Source organism: Paramormyrops kingsleyae, chromosome 18 (assembly GCF_048594095.1).
Source record: "Paramormyrops kingsleyae isolate MSU_618 chromosome 18, PKINGS_0.4, whole genome shotgun sequence".
Lineage (NCBI taxonomy): Eukaryota > Metazoa > Chordata > Actinopteri > Osteoglossiformes > Mormyridae > Paramormyrops > Paramormyrops kingsleyae.
Window position 1 is genome coordinate 26794390 of NC_132814.1, and position 24360 is coordinate 26818749.

A 24360-nucleotide genomic window follows, 5' to 3' on the forward strand; every position below is an offset into this window, starting at 1 on the left:
AGAAGTCTAGCAGGGGGAACGATCCCAAGCTGCAGGGTTGGGATAGAGAGGGAGGCTAAATCTTTCTTCACAAAATCGAAAAAAGACCTGGGAGGAGCCTCCCTAGGACACCATTTATTGTCTCATTAGGAACATATATCAGGTATGCATACAAGCACCTGGGGGCCATATTGTACCAACTAATGAGTACGATTTTGAGTTGCTGCAATGAAATTTCGACAAAATGGACCAGCCTGCGGCATCATTTTTTAACTTTTATTTTCAGGGTGTCTTTGAATTCAGTCCTCTGTAGGTTGATCACCCTCACTTCCATCAAACGATGCGGCATCCTTTCATTCCTAACACATCACCCAGTCCATATCTGTACCGATATCCAGCATGATTTTTTTTCCCATTAAGATCTGATGTGTTTTCAAAGTGTTCCCTTAATGTTTTTGAGCAGTGTATATACTAAAGCTGTAAAGGTGTGTTAGGATGTTAAGGTATACTTACGTGCCATTTATGAATGTTCTTTGAATGCATTATGAAGGTATCATGAAGGTGCTGATAATGTAAAGGGTAACCCAATAATCATAAATAACTAGCAATAATGTGAAACTTAAATCCATCCATTTTCTCTAACCGCTTGTCCTATGCAGGGTCGTACGGGTCCAGAGCTTATCCTGGAGGCTATAGGTGCAAGGTAGGGAATAACCCAGGATGGGGTGCAAGCCCATTGCAGGGCACAGCCACACACCATTCAGTCACACATGGACACCCTACAGGCAATTTGGTAACTCCAATTATTCTCAGCACATTTTTGGACCGGGGGGGAAACCAGAGTACCCGCATCTCGCTGCTCCTCGCTGCTCCTCGCTGCTCCTCCCATAGGGAATGAATGACTTCCAGTCGCTTTCACGCTCTCACCGCCCACAGTGTGATCGTACAGCAGCTTAGTTCTTGCTCTTCAGCTCTGGGTGTACAGTATGTTGTTTGCAGGTTTTCTTCATGTCTACATGCATTTCATCCCAAGTCCAAGAATATGCATTTTGGTGAGTTGTTCTTAACCTGTATGTGACTGTGTGTCCTATGATTTGATGAATAAAGCTGTTTTTTTCTGGAACCCATTTAAGTTAATCATTGGACATTTGTCTCAAAAATCAAATTTATCATCTGTTAAAGCCTAGAGCCAAAGTGCTTTATGCCACAGTAAATGTTTGGCTATAACAAGAGGACTCTGGCATCTGTTTTCTGTGTATCATGCATACTTCTCTCTAGTGACCTGGTGCTAGATCAATTCAAAGTAGATCATCGTTTTGACTAGTTTTGTGGTGTCCTTTGAAGGGCTGAGTTTTTGGTTCTAACACCCCTGTGACTGAATAGGTGCAGCTGTTCACTATTCCCTATACACTATAGATTAACCTCAGTCTAATTAGGAAGGGTTCCTGAGAGACAAGGGGAAAATGGAGATGGTGATACCTGGAGTGGTATCCTGGAGACAAATGAGTGCTGTGATGCCCCGTTCCCCCCCCTGCTCTCTTACCTGAGTGGATGAACACTGAATCTGAACCAGTAAAGAGAGTACACAATAACCTGTATAACACGGGCAAAATATTTGTGGGACCGGCAGTGTGAATTGGTAATGACTCACTGGTGAATTGCAACGATTTAATGTTCCCTTCCCCTTTCTAGAGGGCGAGGTTTACTATGGATGGCTTTAGGAAGGCCTGCACCATACTGAGTAAATGGATTGTTGATTTGGCTCTATAAAGTAAAGGAACATGGAATTACGCACAACTGTTTGGGAAGTATTTGGGAGTACTGGAGCAGGCCTTGGGAGTAGTAAGCTTTTGTTTTTTGGATGGGGTGCTGTGGGTTATGATACTGTATTCTGTTTAATCGTTTATTTATTTTGCCACCCTCTATATATACTATGTATACTCCCTGGTATTGCTCATAATTTGTTTTTCTTTGTTATGGCATTATAGTAATTCTTTTGAAAATCTCCACACCGCTTACATATTTTGCTACAGATACACAGAGCATATCATTCAGAATTTTGCGTTTCTTCTTGCACATCTGAATGACAGACACACTACGTATATTTGCAAAGTACTTATCACTAAATTGCCTGCTAGCTATGCTTTTAGAGCACTTTCCTCAAGGCTTTTAAACACTCATTTTGCCAAATGAAGTAATTTCCCTAAAATTGCACCACATTTTTCTCTTCTATAAGGATGTGGTTGTTCGGTTAAAAGCACTTGATAGTCATTAGTGGCACATGGAAAAACATAGATGTAGTCTAATACTTCATTACTGAAACCAATTGTTCTTAATGAGTAAGAAATTCAGTGCAATACTGTATCTGTGAAGGTAGGGATGACCATATTGTACCAGCAGAACACATCTACAGCAAATATTCTCTGCTCTTTTTAGCAATAAGAGCATAATTCTCCCACCTTGTTAATAATAGAAACTATTACACATGACTATTTACTACAATTTAGTTTTAGAAGAAAGTTGTATGAATATTATATGAGTTTTCTGAATAAAATTTTTGGCTTTAGTGGTAGAATAAAATAAGTGATTGATTGATTGATTTATCTCGGCCAGGGTTGTGGGGGGCCATAAACCTATAAAATAAAGTAAAACCAGTTTGAATTCTTCCAGCTTTCAGGGAAAGGAAGAGCTGGTTGTATGGGTGGATTTAATTAAATCTAGATCTACAGCAATCGTTGCTAAATTCGAACACTATAAGCAAAAATAATTCATTAAAAGCAAAGGAAGGGGGCTGAAAGGTAACTACATATGGGCTCAATGACCAATTTCCCAAAGAAATAGTGGAACTAAGAAAAAACTTCCCATCCTGAAGCAACTCCGGAAGAGAGGTAGACTAAAAATGATGAAGCACCTGATCCAGCTGCAAGCAGACATATGCTTATTACAAGAAACACACCTAATGGAATCCGAAACTCAAAAATTGAAAACTCCACAATTTAGCCAAATACAGTATGCCCATCAACTTATAATTATAAGAAATGAGGTGTATCAATTCGGATAAACTAAAGAAATAACCCATAACACGACAATCACAGACCCTGAATAAGGCATTATTAACAGCACAATCAACAACAAAACCTCACTATTGCAAACATATATGGATCCAATTCTGATGACTTTCATATTTCTTATTTTTATATTTCTTTCTCTCCTTGCTACTTGCTCATCATGTTCTTGGCATCCATACAACTTACTCTCACCAAGGCCGTCTGACCCCCCAGCTCCGGGAGTCTGTGTGAAGACCACAGATAAAGGGCCTGTTTCCCTCAGTGGGGGCAAAGACAGACACTATGGATAAACTCATCTGTAACATCTTCATTCTGTCTTGATAAACTGCTTAAGCTTAAGGAACCTGCCTCATCATTCAACTCTAAAAGAACCTGAGGTTTCTCTGAAGAAATCTATCACTAGTAACTTAATTATATCCGATATTCTAGAACCCAAAATTCATCCCATTACAATCAGTGATCTTGCCCCTGTTTCAATAAATCTAAACATCAACCAACCCAAACAACCCATTGGTAGATGGAGGTTTAATATATCTCTGCTTAATGACCCTGACTTCAACACATTCTTTATGAAAGAGTGGATATCCTTCATGGTGATAAACGACTCTCCTGAAATCTCATCCGCATTACACTAGGAAACAGTGAAGGCAGTGCCGAGGGGAAAGATCATATCATTTTCATCATACAAAAAAGGAACAGGAACTTGAAAAAAATCTTGAACAGAAAATTAAATGACATTTATGCTAAAATTCCCAGAGAGCTAGAGCAAAAAGAACTGACAAACACCAAATCACAGCTCAACAATATTATTAATAAAAAACAGAATTTCACATTCAAAAGCTCAGACATGAACATTTTAAACACAATAACAAATGTGAGGAACTCGGGAGTTTCTGTCACAGGGGTGCGGAATGATGCAGGCAGAAAAAGATGGCGGACGATCCACTGCTGGCTCCACAGGAACACAGAGGCTTATTTACAGGAAATGAAAACACTGGGAATACTACAAAACAAACAGACCACCAGGGGTCAAAACTAACAAAACCAAAAAGACCTACAAGGGGAAAACTGGTAACAGAGAAGAGGCAGGGAAGCAATCATGGCAAACAGAGGAACTAACATCACAGAATCAGGGAACCACAGTCAACAAGAACACCATCAATGACTCCACAGGGAACAGAGCAGGGGGGTGTTCCATGGTCATTTATAATAGCTTCATAATAATAATGTCATAATAACTTAATAAAAATTACAATGAATCCAGTGTGATGCAAGGCTTAAACTTGGACTTAAACTCAATGTAAGACCACTGGCTCCTAAGGCACTAATAATTACTGATTTTAGTCTTGGTGCCCTATGCCTCACAGAGACCTGGCTTAAACTTGGACTTCTCAATGTAAGACCACTGGCTCCTAAGGCACTAATAATTACTGATTTTAGTCTTGGTGCCCTATGCCTCACAGAGACCTGGCTTAAACTTGGACTTCTCAATGTAAGATCACTGGCTCCTAAGGCACTAATAATTACTGGTTTTAGTCTTGGTGCCCTATGCCTCACAGAGACCTGGCTTAAACTTGGACTTCTCAATGTAAGATCACTGGCTCCTAAGGCACTAATAATTACTGGTTTTAGTCTTGGTGCCCTATGCCTCACAGAGACCTGGCTTAAACTTGGACTTCTCAATGTAAGATCACTGGCTCCTAAGGCACTAATAATGACTGATTTTAGTCTTGGTGCCCTATGCCTCACAGAGACCTGGCTTAAACTGAATGACTTCATGGCACTAAATGAATCTACTCCAGCTGAGTACAGTTATAAGCATAACCCTCGACCAAATCGCAAAGGTGGTGGTGTTGCTGCAACATGAATGGCTCGTACAGACGGTTGCTGACCCTGATAAAAAAACTAGGGAAACATTTGGCCAACCAAATTAAAAAACATACAGAAAAATCAATTATACCAGCAATAAAGAATTCGTCAGGGCAGACCATGTATGCAACCAAGAAGACAACTTTTTTTTTTAATTAACTGAAGAACAGATCAAGACGTTAAGTGAAGCCACTCCAAATCAGCCAACCCCTCTCCATCCCTGCCCACCCCCCTTTATAACATGATGGTACACAGACAAATAAGATATGGCAGGTCAGGGGAGGGGAGGGGAGGGGAGGGCGCGTGGTTGGATATTAGAAAAAAGAAAAAAGAAATGTATCCTTATGCAGATAAGGATGCATGAATTGCATATGAAATATACTACTCAGATACAGTGAAAAAATCAGAACACAAATAATTTTTTAATTGTGATGACAGTTGCATTGTCGAATGATTACTCAGTCATTCAGAGCCATTTTCTGTGAATGGCAACAAAAATGTATTTGCCCTACTCTTCAATTCAAGGGATTTCCTCATTTTATTGTGAATTTATGTGTGCAGTTTGACAAAGTGATTGGTGTAGAATACTGAGTATTACGGTACTCTTGCCTATTGTCAGCTTCCTACACTGGCCTTAAAATGTGAATGAAGAGAAAACAATGTGGACCTGGGTTGCTATAACAACCCCCTTCATGTCTATTTTTTCACTTCTTATTAAATGTCAGAGAGCTGAAAAGGATGAAGAGGAAGTGGCTTCACCTATATGACAGCAGGCATTGAGCAAGTTCCATTCTTCCCCCATTTTCATTGGGACAGATTTTTTAAATCTACCACACACTGTTTTCCCTTTTAATTCATATTATCATGGATCCTCATTTAATCCTTAGTTCGTGTTGATTTTTTTTCAAGATAATCTGAGATGAAATACCTTGTATTGATACAATGAGGCTGTATTTCTCTATAATGGGCCCAGTTAGGGAGTTCTCCCGTGTGACGATACAGAGCAAAGTCCAGAAAAAAATGGCAGTTTGCACTTCCAACAGATTCTTTTTGGAATTATTTCTGCTTCGTGCTGATCTGAAACTCTGTCGTTCCCCTTCCTGTCCAGCATTTTGTAAAAGCTGCTCTCACATGCCCATCACCATGTGACATGGATTTGTTTGCCAGCCCACCTGAAAAGTGTTTTACAAATCTGCGGCACAATAAAATGAATACCCAATGTGGAAAGCAATACCTAATCACAAACTGGTAAAAAAAAAAACTACAAAGACTAGCGTTTTCATACATGAATCATGAAAACTTGAGTCAAATTTCTCTTTTTAATTACTTAATTAATTAAGTTAGGTGATGGTGAAATTTAACAAACTCATGAAATGGCTGAGGTGCCCCTGAGGAGAGGTTAGGGAACTGAAGCAGTGTTCATCTAGCCATCTTAGAAGATATCAAGAACTTTTTGGAGAAAAGAAGAAATTCTTGTTAGTTTTTATTCTGTTAGTTTTATTCAGTCAAGGGGGGGTCCAGGGGAATGAACGGAAGGGTGGACACATGGGACCCTGACGTGAGACAGTACTGGGGTTGCAGACACCCGATGTGCAGGGACCCGGGAACGGGAAACTGGAAAGACAAAACACAATGGGACAGTCTAACCAGGTCATTGGACAAGATAAAATCTGTAGCTCTAAATCACCCATGCCTGCACAGGAAATGTGGGGCTGGACAGGCAGAGCTAGTAGGACGTGACACCAATCCCATAAAGTGCATATGAATTTAGAAAAAGTCATGATTTTTATGAGCAATACAGTGGAGGATAAGAGGCTGGGTGGCTTAGCGGTTTCATCCCTCCTCCTGGCTCTGTCTCTTCTCCGCTGTTTCAGTGTCTGCTCTGTGTTCTAGCACCCAAGCACTCCAGTGCTTCCTGCACCTTGCTGCAACTATGTATTGGATGAGTTTTTATGGAAAAACCAATGACTGGATAGTATCTTTTGAGCATCTCCAGTCACAATAGCCAACCCTACATACAAACACTTCTTGTTGTGGTGTGGGGGCTATACTGTCCCTGCTAGTTTCCACAACAAAGATTCAGTTCCATAATTGGCATGCAATTGCTTTTAGTCTACTTTTTCAATTGAAGCAGCAATCTGTTGCCAAGTGAAATATGATCTTGCCATTAAACAATCGAGTTTTAGTATCATGTTTTGTACCATCTCCTTTCAAATCAGTTTATTAAAGGAAGAATTTAAGAAATAAAACACTATACAAGACCTTTCATTTTGGAAAGCTTTCTTTATTTGTGTTCCAACATTACTGCATAGAAATACATATGAACGGGATACTATGCCAGTTTTGCCCCAATGACAGCAAACATCCTACACCATTCAGTCCCAGACGTTTAGTGTACCAAACATTAGATTGTGCGAGAGCTCTGCATTACGTTTACTATCATCACACAAACTCAGGAACATTCTATCACCAGAATTTCAGCTATAATCATACATATAAAGCACACTAAGTATAAACAAACAGTCGTTTACATGTTTGTCAGTCACGTAACAGGAAAAGCCCTTCATACTGTGCTACATAAAGCCCATTTGCTAGTTTACACATCTCCTATAGCAAACAGTGAACTTGATATTGAAGTTTGACTTAAAAATATTTTGTTTGGTATTCTTAAGGCAACCAATGGCATTAAAATAATTTAAAAATCAGATATGGAAGGATAAGAACATCAGAGGTATACAGTTGCATTAGGCTGAAATAGATTAATATACATATCTATGCTTTACAACCAAATAAAGAACCATATAAAACTAAAAATATCATTTTTGGCCCCCTTTAAATCACGTGATAACAGCATTTTTTCTTATTTCTTAGAAGTTGGCATAATATTTTTGGAAAAATGGTTTGAAATGTAGAAGTGCAACACTATCTGAATAGACCAAACACATATTACATCAAAGAGTTGCTACTTATTACAATATAAACATTGCATTTCAACTTAAATTCTGGATTCTGATGATCTGGATTTTCAGTCGGCTGCATTTTAAAAAATGAAAAATCGTGCATGTACTGTATGCTTGTAGCTGTCAATAGAGAAAGTTAAGTTCTGTATTCTACATTTGTGATCCTCATCAACAAAACTAACAAAGATCAGAGGAAGCCTGTAATGACACGCAAGTGGACTGAGACACACACACGGCCCCATTTTCAGTTACTAACAGCAAAGACAGTTTACATTTGTCCTTCTCAGACAGCGAAGCCTGTACCTCAGTGTGAGAGGGAGGACAGAGCTGAGGCACCCAGCAGCTCCTGCTGCACGGTGAAGCACAGATGAAGCACAACTACGTGGCTTAATGTGCTCAGCCCCCCTTCAAGTCAGAGATGCTGCTTCTGCTTCACTGTAATTTGTTGCAGCTGCAAGGGCCTTTTCGCTATTCTCTGTGGTTAAAAAACAAAATCATTCAGAATCATTAAAAAAAAAAAAATAGTTACATTAAATATAAGACTTTAGCTTAAAATGATGCTTGTGTTTTACCCTTAAGAACTGCTTCATTAAAACTGCTGTATGAAAATATGTCCATCCATTTTCTAATTCAGGCGAATCATATAAGGAAAATTAAACTATAAGCCACATAAAATCACACTGCTGTATGAACTTGAGAATTACATTTAACATACTTTGTTAAAACATACATCTGATGCCTCCTGCGTATGTTGTTAATAAAGCACTACCTCACACTGTAGTTTTTCGGTGACACCCCCCCCCCCCCCCCCCAAAAAAAAAGAACCCTAAAAATTCATGGTATGATAATTGCATATCCCAATATCATGCTTTTCGATATATCACAGTTTAAATATATCTGAATTAATGTGAACTGGGAGCATTAAATGTGAGTATAATTCATTATTTCTGTGTTGAGGTGTGTCACGGATATTAACATGTTGGGACCTCATTTGAACCACAATGTCACTACCTGTGCACTGGCACAAGGCGGGGAAGCAGGCACAGGAGTCGAGTGAACAAGGGGTTTATTATGGGTAAGTTACGATCAGGTAAAACATTAATGACCGGACTGGGGAATCACAGAAACTCACTTAAATACACAAACTTATTTAACACAACTAGAAACAGCTGATAACACAGGGATTCCACACGGGGTAGATGAGGGGGCGTGGCACACAAGAGGATCGGCACAATCGGGGCATGACACACAATATATAGCAGTACTAATTATATAACTATATTAGATTTTGTAATCACGGTATACCACCGTATCATGGCGTTCCCATCTTATTCCAATAGCAGAGGCAGAGTATGAAAAAGTGGAATCCATTAAGCAAAATCAAAACATTTTTAGGAATAAGAATGCAGCATTATTATGCAAGAGAAGCCAAGCTTTACAGATATACTGTAATGAACATTTAGAAGTCTGGTAATCAAATAATGTCTGAAGTACATGGATAATGCTCACTGAATGTCATTATAAGACAGAAAAATGGAGCTATTAGCAAACAGCAGTGCAGTGCTGTAGTTATTGTGAATTATTTTGCTAGCCTGTGAGAGGTATTCCGGTTTATTTTAACAGGCAACTTGTGGTTTGTCATATAAGGCTTTGTTGACTGCATTAGAGACAAATCAGGCTAGCTACTTTAGCTCCTAAATACAAAATTAATTTCTATGAGCTTGACGTAGGTGTTTTTATAGCTACTGAGTTTGTGTTAAAGGGAGAACTGGCTGGTGAACATTGCTGCTGGTTACATTTTTTTTGAGCATATATGCAAAAAAGTTTATTGTTTCAGTTTGTGCATGTTCTGCACCCTACTGTAAACCAAAGCAGGAAATTCAGGCATTATGGTAGCTAATTTGAGTAAGCGTAGGTGTGTCTCCTTGCATGTGCATGCATGCACGCACACACCCCTGACGAACCCTAGAATCAACTTGGAACTACACAGAGGTTCTGCACAATGGCTGCAAACAAGCCGATATTCGTGTTTGCACTTGATTAGAACCCTCAGTGCCAGGATGTAGCCAATGGTAGACTTCTTAAGCATGAAATCAGACCAGCCCCAGTCACTGCTGGTGAGCAAGTTATCATGGATTCCATTGTGGAAGACCCTAGAAAGGACCTTACCCTGCACTGAGAGCAGACAATCACCCTTCCCTTTCCACATAGGGACAGCGAGTCCTGTTTTCCAGTCAGATTGGATGACGCCTGTCTCCCAAATGGAAGCAAAGATTTCCTGCAGTGCCAGGAGGACAGCGATGCCACCAGCTTGGAAAACTTCACCCTGGATACCACAGATCCCTACCCTTAGCTGGTTCACCACCTGTGAGATTGGGTACTTCACAACTAATTGGAGGATTGGCCTCAAGAACTGTAGACCCAAAGATGTCCAACATCCTAGCCGGACGATCAGCATTAAACAGCTGCTCAAAGTACCCAGCCCAGTGGGTCACAACTGCAGTGTCATCCGTTAGGACGGTTTCATCACTCTCCCTGACTGTGAGACTCTGAGGAACAGATTTGGATGTGCGTCATGCTTCGATTCCTCTCTAAGCAGGGCGTGGGTCACTAGACCAGAGATGGTGTGTCACTTGCTCACAGATCCCTCTAACAAACACCTCCTCATCTGCCCTCACGCCATCTTTCTCAGTATCTGGAAAGACTGGAGTTGCCATCAAGTCATGCGCTTGTTCAAGACTTTTTTCAAGTTCCTGTTCCTTTTTTGTATGATGAAAATGATATGATCTTTCCCTCTCAATAATATCCAGGGGGCCCTGTGAGATAAAACATCTCCTTTTGGGAACATTGGCAACACCAACACAATCCTCGGCAACCTTAAGGTTCTTGTTATGGAAGGTCTCCCACATCACATTAGAATCAGCAGTTGCCTCCAAATCTGCAAGTTCCTCACACAAACCAGGATCCAACGATCCACAGCACCTGACCTTTTGCAAATCCAAGGAACATGGACCCACTTTCACCATGGTTGCCAGACCCATGAGGACCGACACAATCCTCATACCCAGCCCTGTCAGTGTCAGTGGCTGCATTAAAGTCACCCATGATCAGAGAAGTGTCACCTAAGATACAAAAGTATAATAAAAAAAACTCCAAAACTGGACTGTTGTCAGGCAGGAATGCCAGAGACGTGTCGAGCTTGGGCTGGTCTCCATGCTGTCTTCTGATGCTCACACAACTTGCCATCTGAAAGTGTGTGAAGTTAATGCTCATCCCATTATCCCATCCTGTTGATTCTGTTCTGGTCCTTGCTCCCACAGCTGCCCCAATAGCTTTCTCTACTAAAATAAAGGTGATTAATGCCCACTCTGTTGTTAAGTATTTTATTCTTAATGACTTATTCTGTCATGAGTCTGGATTTTATGTTTATCTCAGATGTGGCAGCGTGAGAATAAAGTTTCGCATTTTTTGGAATTATGTCTCAGAGACTGTTCATTTCTGTGAGCACCACGTACTTCTGGTCGAGGAGGCGGAACTGCTGTTATATTTAGAAAGATATTTTTATGTTAATTGATTTCTTCATGCTCTTATAGCTCCTTCGAGATGATTATGATTAAAATTGGGCAAGTTCACCTCTGTATTCTGCTACATTGCTCTCCTGGTTCTGCAGCATTTTTTTTTCTCAGATTTTCAGGGCTATTTGTCTTCTACCATTAAATTAGGTAGGATTATCATAGTCGGGGACTTTAACATTCATGTAGACGATTCATCAAATAATACTGCCAAGGAGTTAATGAGCGTTCTGGGCCAACTCATATTGCAGGACACACTGTGAACTTTACGTATGGTGCTATCCTTGACACGGTAATTTGCACATTAATTAAGTTACTTTCAGTAATAATAAATCAGTCTCTTTTAATGCATCTTTTAATTCAGAGTCCTTCCCTCAACTTGCATTAAGTGCAGCCGCTTTATTGATGACTCTGTGATTTCTGACTTTTCTTCACTTTTTAATTTTTCTGCCAGTTGTTTTGATGATCATATTGAGCTCCTTGTTAATTCTTTTAATGAACAATGCCATTCCATTCTTGATAAGGTTGCCCATTACAAAATTAGTTGTGGCTCTGTTGTCTCTCACTTACCATGGCTAATTAATCAAACCTTGGCCTTCGACGCTCCTGTCAAAAAGCAGAACATTTGTGGAAGATCATGGGTATTACTGTCCATCGCAAACATATTAAAGAATTACTCTAGTTTTACAATGACTCAGTGAAAGAGGTTAGGTCTTATTATTTTGCCCTTATAGCTCGCAATAGGAATAATCTTGGGGTATTATTTAATACTATTAACGTCATTGTTTTACCCCAACCTCAGCATGCTCTGGTACTCTCAGATAATGAATTCTTAACCATTTTGTGAATAAGGTGAAGGTCCAAAATCTTTCCCCCTATTATGAAGATCCTCCTCAGTGCCAGGAGTTATTTACTTTATTTTCTCTGATTTCACTTAATTATCTATTTACAATAATAGGAAAAATGAAACCTCATTAACTTCCTTAAAGATTTTAAGACCTTATGTCTTATTTGAGGCATACCAGCATTGGTCCTTTGTTGCTATCATCATCTATTAATAAACAATCATAATCTATTGTGACTACATGTCTGTGAAAGGCAATTTGTAAACATTACTTACTTTCTTACTAAACTAAATGAAAACTATAAATATTGCTTTCAATATGACTTGAAATAAAATAAAAAACAAATGTCAAATACTTTCCATTACCGCCTTTAAATACTAATAAGTTGAAGTAATGGTTTATTCATTTTTCTTTCAAGATGGAAAACGCTCAAGGAAATTCAATTTCCTTGTATTGCATTAAAATGACCATTAATAACACATCATGAAATCATGTTTTGCCCATTCTCTAATGTGCATTGTGCATTGTGTATTCATGTTTGATTCTCTACAGAAAAGACACATAAAATAGTTCTAAAACTTTCAGTCTATCCCTAGAAATAAAACTAAACAGAAAATTATTTTTCAAATAAAAACTAACGGAATAAATAACTGAAAGTACACTGGATTTCGAATGAATATTGAAAACAATATAAAAAAAAAACTAAAAAAAATAGCTATCAAAATGCTTATTCTTTCCAAAATGGAGCTGGAAGCATGAATGATGATAAAGGATATGGGTTTGGCTATGGGGGTGGAGGAAGAACCAGAGAACCCACAGGAAATCCCATGACAACATGGGAAGAACATGAAAATTGATTCTTTAGAGACTGCAACCAAAAGAAGAACTTTGTCAAGACTTCGGGCCATCATGGAGAATACCGACCACCCAATACAGCGTGGTGACTGAGCTGAAGAGCACCTTACCAGCGTTAAGTGCTCCACTGAGCGCCACAGAAGATCCTTCCTCCCCACCGCAACCAGACTCTACAACTCTTCCTTCTGTCACTCATCCTCACAATAATGCGCTTAATAACTTCTACTGAATTATTAACATGTGCAATAGAATCATTCACAACAATGTGCAATATAGTCAAGTTACATTTATAATAACTTTTTACAGAGTCACTTATGTACGAGGTAACATAGTACTTTATCCTACTCTATTTATAGAATTTTTATTAGAGTGTTTTACTTACGTAGAGTCAGGCCAGAGACTGAGGCACCATACCACCCTGATGTACTACCTAAATACTTAATTTTTAAGGGATGGAAACACTGAATGCAGATTTTTTTTACTATTCTGCAGACTGCTTTGAAAAACATGTTTAGTGATTGTGTACCCAAGACCTGAAAAATGTTACAAATAGACAACCTGCATCTCTTTTTAAAAGAGTTATTCCTATCATATAGGGTGACGTTTTCCATTTCTGGTTTTATATTCAACCCAGTCCTCAGGGAACCCCAAAAACATTTCTGCTCCCTCCCAGCTCCCTACCGGGAACAAAAATGTGGACTGTCTGGCAGAAAACTGGGAGGCAGCAAAAATGTGAACTGTCTGGCAGAAAACTGGGAGGCAGCAAAAATGTGAACTGTCTAGCAGAAAATTGGGAGGCAGCAAAAATGTGGACTGTCTAGCAGAAAACTGGGAGGCAGCAAAAATGTGGACTGTCTGGCAGAAAACTGGGAGGCAGCAAAAATGTGAACTATCTAGCAGAAAATTGGGAGGCAGCAAAAATGTGAACTGTCTAGCAGAAAATTGGGAGGCAGCAAAAATGTGAACTGTCTAGGGGGTCCCCGAGGACTGGGTTGGGAAATCGTGCTCTAAATGAAGTTCTGAATTGTGTCTCCCTCCCAGTAATCTGTACCTGAGTGTAAGTGGCTATCAGAAGCACAGGAAATGTCACCAGGCATCAGCAGGAAGCAAGCGGCCTCCTTCTTGGAGTTCTTCCGAGCACAGAAGCGAGAGTGGCAGAGTGACCATTTCTCACTTGGGGAGGTGGGCTGGACAGGACCACAGCAGTCCTCTCGTGATATCGCCACATTGGCATCACCATTCTGCTTAGAGTCTGGCACAGAGAGGCAGAGAGAGGACGTTATTGCTATCCAGAATCAGTTGAGGCCATTCACCAGTAAATAATTACCCGATTATGTAAAGGAGCCTCTACAAGCATAAATATCAAAAGTAAAATATCACATTATAAGTAAGTCTGACAACTTCTGAGCTACTGCAATCATAATAGTCATTGTTATTCTACTACTTATTCTCAATTATATATAGTAGCATAGCCCTTACTATTTCTGACTTGTGTCGATTAAAATTTCAAACTTTACCAACAATATTACAAAGCAACACATAAACTTTCTTGGAGTTATTTTAATGAGTTACGAAATACAAATGAAATACAAATACAAAATTAAACTGAAGTCAATAAATACTTAGTTTCAGATGAAGACTGCCAGGTACCCAGAAAACAATACAGACTACGACATGAATCGGGCTGGGTAATCAGTACAGGCTAGGCTACAAGCTAAGCTTCAGAATGTGATGTGATGTAAGTACATGTTAGCATTTAAGCTGTGCTGTAGACCTCCCCATCCTACCTGGGTGACTCCTTTCTGTGGACCCCTCAGCTGCAAGAGGGCAAGTGTCACTCTGAGTGCTTCCTTGTGGAGAGCCAGTTATTGACTTTCCAAAAGGAGAATCTATCGTCGCTTCCGGGTTTGGGTTACGCCTCTTCTTCTTCTTGGGCAGTTTCTGTTTAGCCATAGCCAGAGAGTAATACATGCCAAAGTTGTTGACAATTACAGGGACGGGCATGGCGATGGTCAGCACCCCTGTTAGCGCACACATGGCTCCCACTATCATTCCCAGCCAGGTGTTGGGGTACATATCCCCATAGCCCAGTGTGGTCATTGTCACAACTGCCCACCAGAAGCTGATGGGAATGTTCTTAAAGTTGGTGTGGGCACTAGCAGTGGGGTCCTCAGGTTGGGCACAGATCCGCTGGGCGTAGTAGATCATAGTGGCAAAGATGAGTACTCCTAGTGCCAGGAAGACAATCAGCAGCAGAAACTCATTGACACTAGCCCGCAGCGTGTGGCCCAGAATCCGTAGCCCTATGAAGTGACGAGTCAACTTGAATATCCTCAGGATTCGCACAAAGCGGACCACCCTCAGGAAGCCCAGTATGTCTGTGGCAGCTTTGGAGGACAGACCACTTAGCCCCACTTCCAGGTAGAAGGGCAGAATGGCCACAAAATCTATGATGTTGAGGACATTTTTAATGAAGAGCAATTTGTCTGGGCAGAAAACAATGCGCACCAAAAATTCAAAAGTGAACCACACCACACAGACACCCTCGATCGTGGTCAGCTCCGGTGAGGTCACCATCTCTAGGGTTGATTCCAACCGAGTCACGTTCCCCACAGTCACAGGCTTTGTACGGTTCTGCAGGGAGTTGAATGCCTCGTGTGTTTCCAGGCAGAATGCAGTAATGGAGACCAAGATAAAAAAAAGAGATACAAGTGCAACGACCTGCAGAAGACAAGACAATCTGTGGTACAGGGGGAAGGAACACATTTACCAAGCTGTAAGAGGCCAACCTGAAAAAGAAATACTAAGTGTGTGTGTGTGTGACAGAAATTTCCATCTATCCATGACTGCTGATCTAGTTGTGGTGAATCTGGAGTCTGTCTAATGAAGCACAGGATGTGAAGCACAGAAAATTTACAAATGACAGGAGGCCATTTGGCCCATCAAGCTCGCTTGGGGAGAACTTAACTGATAGCTCAGAGTTGTTAAAATCTTATCTAGCTCTGATGTAAAGGAACCCAGGGTTTTAGCTTCCACAACACTAGCAGGAAAACTATTCCATACTCTAACTACACTCTGTGTAAAGAAGTGTTTTCTCAAATTCAGTTTAAAATGTTCTCCAGCTAATTTCCACTTATGGACACAAGTTCTAGTATTTAAACTAATATTAACAGCATCCAGACCTGTTAGAATGTTATATACCTGGATCATGTCCCCCCTTAATCACCTTTGTGCAAGGCTAAACAGATTCAGCTCAGCTAACCTCTCCTCATAAGACATTCCCCTAAGACCAGGAATCATTCTCGTAGCCCTACGTTGAACCTCTTTCCAAGGCAGCAATGTCCTTCTGAATGTATGGTGACAAAACCTGCACACAATATTCTACGTGTGGTCTTACCAAGGAATTATATAATCGTAGCATCAACTCCCTTGACTTAAACTCCACACACCTAGAGATGTAACCCAACATCCTATTGGCCTTTTTTATTGCTTCCCCACACTGGCGAGAGTGGGACATGGAAGCATCAACATACATGCCAAGGTCTTTCTCATAATCAGCTACCTTTGTTTCAGTTACATCATTTTCGGTTTGAAACACACAATGAAATAAATGAATTCATTGCTTTGACGTGGTTACGGCAAGTAAAGCATTTAATTCATTATGAGTGTTATGGTGCATTCTTATTTTTCAATTTTTATTTATTTTATAATTTATTTTTACTATGAAAATGAGCATCTCGTTTTGTCATTCATACAAATGTTTGGTTTACAACTATCCTATATTTGTTTATTAAAAATGCAAGCACATTTATCTATATTCTTTAGCTTTTTGTCCTATTCAGGATCGCAGGGATCCAAAGCCTATTCCAGAACCCATCGCAGGGCACAATCATACACTATTCACTAACACATGCACACCTACCGGCAATTTGGCAAATTGATAAACAATTTCAAAACAAATTCTTTCCTTCTTCCCTGCAGTGCCAAAATAGCACCAAACTATAAACTGTACTCAATTCAAGGTATCCGTTTCATTTATAGAATCCAAAGTTTGCCCAATTTTTTTGCCCAATATTTTATCAAATACACATGTGATTTCATGTATTTTATCAAATATTATTTCACACATGTGATCCTATATATTTTATCAAATATTATTTTACACATACGATTAGATATTTCTTGTGTGGTTTTATCTATTTATGTATTGATTTACTTATTTTTGTGGGTGTATGTATGGGGTTGTTTGCTGGTTATGTGGATGCTGACTCTTCTCCGGGAAACTAAATTTACCTACGGCTACGAATAAAGTAACCTGAACCTGAATTGAGATGGTGCTGGAAAAGTCTCTGCACACTCTTGCTGACCCATGATGCACTGTGCACTTCTGCATGCCTTCACAACATTAGGTGGTGTGCAGCTGGGCAAATGTATTTGACGTAACAAATGTGATTTAAAAATCGCCACCTTGAAGAACCATGACTTGTACCTGAATTGACCTTCCACTCTACCACTATTCTGCAGACCTTAGGAAGCTCTTTTGGTCTTAGCATGATGTTACCATGTACTTCAATGGCTATGAGTAAATAAGACTAAATTGTTTATATAAGGTGTGACTCACAAAGAAACAGGATAATAATGACCTAATCATTTGAAATTAGAATATTATTTATTTGAATTGTATAAATGCTTAAGTATAAAATTGAAGTATAACTTTAGTTTTATCACATTCCATAACAGTAATCATTTTCACATGTATTTGGGCTGTATATGTAAAAATGTTGCATGTTATAGGTTGTGTTTTTCATCTCTTTTTGGAAAAAATTGCTTTTGACACTGCAATTTCGCCTTTATTCTTCAGTTTTCTTCATAAGCTCCTAAGATAGCAAAAAAGAAAAATCAGCCAAAGATGTTTGCTAAGAAAGAGCTTTCTGTTTTACTACTATGCTGAAAATTGCAAATCCAGCCATTATCATCTATTACTGCGAAGGAGAACTATTGTCTTGTGGGATAATGGCATATTACAGAACATTGGATTTGCCTTCTAATGGGCTGATACCACTCCAGAAAAATTCAATCTGTTATAGAACCACTAGGACAGGGGTGGGTAATCTTATTTGCAAAGAGCCGCTGTGTATGTGGGTTTTCTCTGCAACACCATAATTAGGTTACTAATTAGAGGACTGATTGGCTGAAGAGTCCTCACCCCCAGGTTTGAATAGCTGGCCTAAAGGTTATCCTAAAAACCTGCATACACACTGGCCCTTTGCAGGTCGAAGCCCAGCACCACAATCTATAGTTGAAACCAAACAATATGTTTATAGTTGCTTAAGCTGAAGATAGAGGGAGCTTATTCAGATTTTCTATACCAGAGGTGTCAAACTGCAGTCCTGGAGGGCCGGAGCCCTGTGTAGCTTAGTTCTTTCCATGTTCAAATGATTCAGTTCAAGAGCTATGTGGAGTTGAATCAGGTATGTTAAATAAGGGGAAACCCAAAAATGTGCAATGCATACAAATGTGCCCTGCTCGTCTGATCCTCCCGTGTGCCACACCCCCTCACTACCTCGTGTGGAATCCCCGTGATTACCAGCTGACTCTTCTTGTTGTTGATTAGTTTAATGTATTTAAGTCTGTTTTCCCCAGTCCAGTCAGTAACGTTGTAAACGTCTTACGTCTGGTGTTCCTGATTGTGATTTCCTGCAATAAATCCCTTGTTCCCTGATTTCTCCGTCTCCCTGCTCCTGCTTCCCTGGTCCAAGACACAACACTTTTCATCACCATTCAAGAACTTAAGAAATTTACACACGAGAGGAGGCCATTCGGCCCATCAAGCTCATTTGTGGAGAACTCAACTAATAGCTCAGAGTTGTTAAAATCTTATCTAGCTCTGATTTAAAGGAACCCAGGGTTTTAGCTTGCACGACACTAGCAGGAAGACTATTCCATACTCTACACGCTGTGTAAAGAAGTGATTTCTCAAATCCATTTAAAAATGTTCTCCCGCTAATTTCTACCTATGGCCATGAGTTCTAGTATTTAACCCTCTGGGGTCTAGGGGTACGGAACACACTTTAACTGACTTTCACACATTTCATTCAATATCATAAACTTAATTCATTGCAAATCAATTATTTCTTATAAAAATAATCAATACTTTATTGATCCCCTTGGGGAAATTGTCTTTATGCCTCTGAAAACTTGCTCTGGGTTTGAACCGGCGACCTTCTAATTACAAACACACAGGTTTAGCCCACTGAGCCACACACTGCGAACAGTAGCTCGCCCACGAGACTAAAGAATTAGTGTCTGGCAAGGATGCTCGCACTGCCGACAGTTGGGGCGAAAACTGTCATTCACTCCAGCTGGGCAACACTCACGCTGTCAGTCGTGGCCACATATCTGCGGTCTCTGAACGGTCGTAAAGTTTGTCAGTCATAAGTCGCATAGGTCGTAAGTCGACGATGACCTGTAGTATTTTTTTAATGATATAGCATTTTGCCATGATACCTCGCTATTTGTAAAAAACAATGGCTGGATACTGGAAAAGCTACAGCTTTCTAAAAGTAGCTGTGCTACTAAATATTAACCTACTGAAAAAAGTAAAGTTAGTAGCGTCGCTAATTGTAGTTAGCTATTCCCTAACACTGCTAGAATGTAATGTGGCCATTCAGATGAGCATAAAACACAAATTGGGGTTTGCCAGATTACTGCTGAACTAAAGGAGTTCTATAATAAATAATTATAATAAAGATTCAGTGAGCTGCATCCTGTTTGTGTACCATTTCTGCATCACAAAAAAGTGACATTTATGGTCTTGTACCAACCTTGAATTATATTAGATTACAGTGGATTGATACAGGATGCTTTTGTCCTGGGTAAATAGCACTGGAGATTTGATTACAGCTTTGTGCATGTTAAATTTGATTGTTCATTATGGTTTGCTTCATGTTGTTAAGTAACTTTGCTTAATTGAAGTGTCAATAGTGTATGCCCCGTGATGGAAATGGACTGGTGTCCGCAGCTTTGTTCACTGCATGTACTTCCTGGCATAGTGTTCAGATATAGTTGTACTGAAGCTGTAAAAAATAAATATTAATTTTATCACTTGGAATTTGGAATAGTGGCTTCAGTGAGACTATAATCCCGTTAAACAGTACTGTAATATGAATTTGACTGATTTCCTCTACGATTTAATTTAAGAACACAGTTCACCATAATCAACTGTTTAGTGGAGTCATTTTCAAATGAGGAACTGCGAATGAAACAAAACAAACCTCGTACTTAGGATATAGTATGAAGGATATTTAGGATTTAATGGCGTATTTATTTATAACACACTTTTTGGTGTGTGTGAGAAGCGTGAATGGGCGAGAGGGGTGGAGGGAGGGGTGGTGGTCAAACCTATTAATCTATACAAATCTTGTACTAAAATTAGTATGCGAATAATTGAGAGTATTGTTTCGATTTCGTGCGCTTATGTTTAATTCGTTTTATCAAGGAATATCAAAAAAAAAACTAATTTTAATTATTATTACGGTTGCTAAACTAAAATATTGCGGTGCTATATCCGTTCCTGTTATCATTTCAGATAAGCTGGGGACCGGAAATATACGAGACCGCCGAAAGACATGGATGTAGCGGGCAGGGATTCTAGTTCTAGAATAGCTGTACAACACCCAGCCTTATTTATATCCCATATGAGAAAAGTACCAGTATAACGTATATTATACCCACCCTGCCCGCCCCCCCCCCAAAACAGAACTGCTTCCCAACAGAAAAGGCAGATGTAGAAAAGCACCTGTTGATCTCCGCACGTCCGGAACCCCGAAAGGCAAAAATGACTTACCCTAGCTGCTCTTGATGAGTACGGGTCCTCAAAAAGCGCCCATATCTTTGGTTGCCATAAACGAAATCGACTCCGAGGTCTATCTGGACAATCCTCAATGCCAAAGCGGTGAGACAGCTCGTCTTCATCATCATCCTGCTCCGGGGGCTCGAAGCTGTTAAGTGCTTCTTCTGCATCCCTGTGCTGCCGGTATGACATCCAGCAGCAAGGCTCCACGTCCGTCTCGTCTATTCCCCAAAAGGCCAGCTCTTCTTCGAACAAGGGACCACATAGGTTAGCAGGACAATGGAGCTTGCCTGTTCTGTAATAGTTCAATACATAGGTGAATATAACAGGGTGGCGATCGAAGAAAAACTCATGTGTTCTGCCCTGACTTGGGTCCACATCGGAGTTTCTCCGGGAACTGGACTCGGCCAGCCAGGCTAAGCGTGTGCCGGGCAGGTTCTTCAGTGTGCTTTTGTATGTTTCGTGCCGAATGCCTCCCACGTTTATGACTATTTTGCCGCAGTCTTCTTCCCCTCTGGCTATGTCTCCCTTCAGACATGTTTTAGACGACGGTTTGTTGCTAGACTTACGTCCACGGTAAGACGAAACGCACACCGAGCTGATCATAGAGATATCCTTTTGTACTTTATTTCTTAAAATCAATTAAATCTAATATAGTTTAGATTGATGAGCAAATTCGGTTTACGCATCATCAAGTGTTTTTGTTAAAGAAAAGTAAAATATTGTCTAAACAAAATTGCATATAAAAGCAACACGACTTGTTTGGTATGTAATAAAAAATATACTAAAGATTAGGCCTACGTATTCGTATATACCAAATGCTTTTTCGGAATTGTATTAAACGTTTACGGCAATACTTGTTTATAATAAGAAGTTGCTAATGCAACGAACACTACGTTTTAAATAAAGAAATATTTAAACTTGCCTATTTACCAGACGAAGAAAATTACATTTTTTGCTATAAATAATTATAATAATTAAAAAAAGAAACATAACGAAGTAAACGATATCTGAAAAATTCCTCCTCAGGGGAAAAATTAACTGTAACGATCCAAGCAGTACTCTGTGCGTAAAGTACTTCAAAGTGTTCCTTCTGTCTCCTGGTAGTAGGTACATACAGCGTAAATACAGCGCTGCTTCTTCTGAACTATGCCCCCTCCCAATAATCAGGCGACACAATCCACAGGGATATTACCAGCACCATTATTAACTCGTTTTTTCCTGTTCGTTTTTAAGTGTAGTCTTTATCGATAATAATAATAATAATAATAATAATAATAAGAATACAAATAAATCAAACTTTCCGTTTAGTCGCTTAACGTAAATACGTGATTGAAAATATGTAAGTAATATTTATGCAAAGGTTATAATTTCCGTTTAAAAGTATTAAATTGGACAGTTAAGATGCATATACTTAGGATAATGTATTATTCTTTTTTTAATTTAAGAGATGTGTATTTTAAATGCCAGTTTCAAATATTTTAATGCTTAAACGCAAACAAACTCGGTTTACAAAATCATACGTTTTATCTTGAGTCCTGAAAAAATATTGGGAGTATTGCGTCAATCAATAAAATTAGGCAATAACTGCAATTAAAAAAATAATGACAATAAAAAATGAACGAATGAATTGCAAATATCAAAGAGAAACAGGACATAATTCGTCAATGTGAGGTTTCTTGCCCCTAGAGGACGGCTTAGGAAGCACAGAAAAGATATGGCTGCCTGACGGCATGATTCTCAAATAATTTTTAAATTATAGCCATTTTTACACAACGTTCGCAATATTTACAAAATTTAGGCAAAATTCCAAACAATGGGAAATACGACATATATTTTTCAGGGTTCTGTCGTCCCTAGGCTGCGAGAATTATGGCTCAAAACTACCGTACAATTTGTTTGTTTTTGACTTTTAGTGTCACCTTTTGGCCGTTGTGTGTAAATACTGCCCAACACGAAAATACGGTATATTGTATTTTTTTCAAGTATGGGTCCCAATTCAGATCTCTCAGCGGGGTTTCATCCAGATATTTTTCTTCAACAAAGGAGGCAATGGGGAAGTTGGGTGCCCAGGGGGTGTCCAGGCATGCCATGGTGGGTGCTGAGGCACCTTCAGGAGGTGACGGTGGTGTGCCCACTGGTGGCAGGCCAAGCATGGCAGGCACCTCTGATGGCAGGCCAGGGCCAGGCAGGGGAGTCTCTGTTGGCATCAGGAGCTGGTGGAGAGTTGTGAGGGATCTGCAGGAGCATATGCAGGGAGGCTTGAGGTGGAAGACTCAGGGTCGGCCCCTACTGGGGTCGGAGAGCCACTGGGGGAGTAAACCCTCACCATTTCCTCCAGGGTGAGCAAGTAGTCACTCACCAGCTCCAACTCCCAGGCCATTGGAGAGAGCCCGTCCAGCAACTCCCACACCTAAGCTAACCCATCCACCAGTTCTGGAGACTGCTGAACCGTTGGATCCTTTATATATATATATAAAAACTTGCCTTGAGTGTGGTACTGGGGAAGTCCTCTTCGGAGGGTGAGCTGAGTAGCCAGCATAGAGGCCTGCTCTTCCTGTATAGCGTTTTATGCATTTTTAGCTGAACAAAACCGTAAAACAGGTAAGGGGCAGGGGCGAGTTGAGAGGAGAAGACCTGAGTGGTGAAGTGGCCGGGCTTATTTTAGCTTCTGACATTCCTGCATGATTAATACAACGTAAGTGGAAGTCAGCTTTTTTTAGGCTCAGGCTATTGCACTAGACTTCATCAATCAAGGAGGAAAAGAGGAGACACTTCCACACTACTGCAGACCTTTTTTTCCCAGAAGCAGATATTTTTCAGTGCTGTCCGACAACTAATCTTTCTGTAAATGCATTAGTGCCCATGTTCATAAACATAAAAATTTTGTTACACCTACATCAGTTAGCTCCAATTGGTTCATACGTAGCTTGTGACCCCTTTCTGATTAGCTCTTAGTTTCCTTGTCTCTTTTCCTCACTGGTTATTCTTCACAGGAATGAAGAATGTATTTCCTTTGTTTTCACGGAAGTAAGCCACATGTGAACATGGACAATGTACAAGACTTTCACTACCTGGCATATGTTGTTTTGCTTACTTTTATGCAGCTGAATCATATTTTGTCTCCATTATATGTTGTTTACAACACTTTGAAGCACAGAAGGAGACTGTACCTGAGCCAAGATTAAGATGTGATGGTTCCTTTTATGCACAGCTTTGTGCTTGCGACACCACAGTGCTGTGATATTTCACTTTTGCTAAATAAAATACGTGTATTTAAACACATGGTTCTGCGTGAGATTAATCAACAGTAAAGTGTTTATAAAAACTGACAGTGACAGAAAAAGTGACAGAAAATTA

The 24360-nt window shown here is 39.8% G+C and overlaps 1 protein-coding gene across 3 annotated transcripts; it reads right to left on the minus strand.

Annotated features, from left to right (window-relative positions):
* Positions 1–7179: 7179 nt before the first annotated feature.
* Positions 7180–22978, minus strand: kcnc4 (potassium voltage-gated channel, Shaw-related subfamily, member 4). 3 transcript variants are annotated; one of them, XM_023795998.2, is made up of 5 exons: positions 20995–22978; positions 14936–15869; positions 14200–14400; positions 12019–12054; positions 7180–8351 (listed from the first exon to the last, which is right to left on the minus strand). In XM_023795998.2, the coding sequence occupies exons 1-4, from the start codon at positions 21604–21606 to the stop codon at positions 12032–12034; spliced, it is 1770 nt and encodes a 589-aa protein (XP_023651766.1). In that variant the 5' UTR covers positions 21607–22978; the 3' UTR covers positions 7180–8351; positions 12019–12031. The 3 variants fall into 3 exon arrangements, with proteins under 3 accessions (XP_023651766.1, XP_072558247.1, XP_023651765.1); XM_072702146.1 differs by lacking the exon at positions 12019–12054 and having other exon boundaries at positions 20995–21242; positions 21926–22348; XM_023795997.2 differs by lacking the exon at positions 12019–12054 and having other exon boundaries at positions 20995–22346.
* Positions 22979–24360: the final 1382 nt, after the last annotated feature.

Bases quoted from the DNA above. Each gene is read 5' to 3' on its own strand.
- kcnc4 (XM_023795997.2), bottom strand. From the start codon at position 21,606: ATGATCAGCTCGGTGTGCGTTTCGTCTTACCGTGGACGTAAGTCTAGC. The intron at 15,870-20,994 runs GTAAGTCATTTT...TGTCTTCTGCAG, and splicing joins ACTCATCAAGAGCAGCTAGG to GTCGTTGCACTTGTATCTCT. The intron at 8,352-14,199 runs GTACAGATTACT...TTTTAACCACAG, and splicing joins TGATAGCCACTTACACTCAG to AGAATAGCGAAAAGGCCCTT.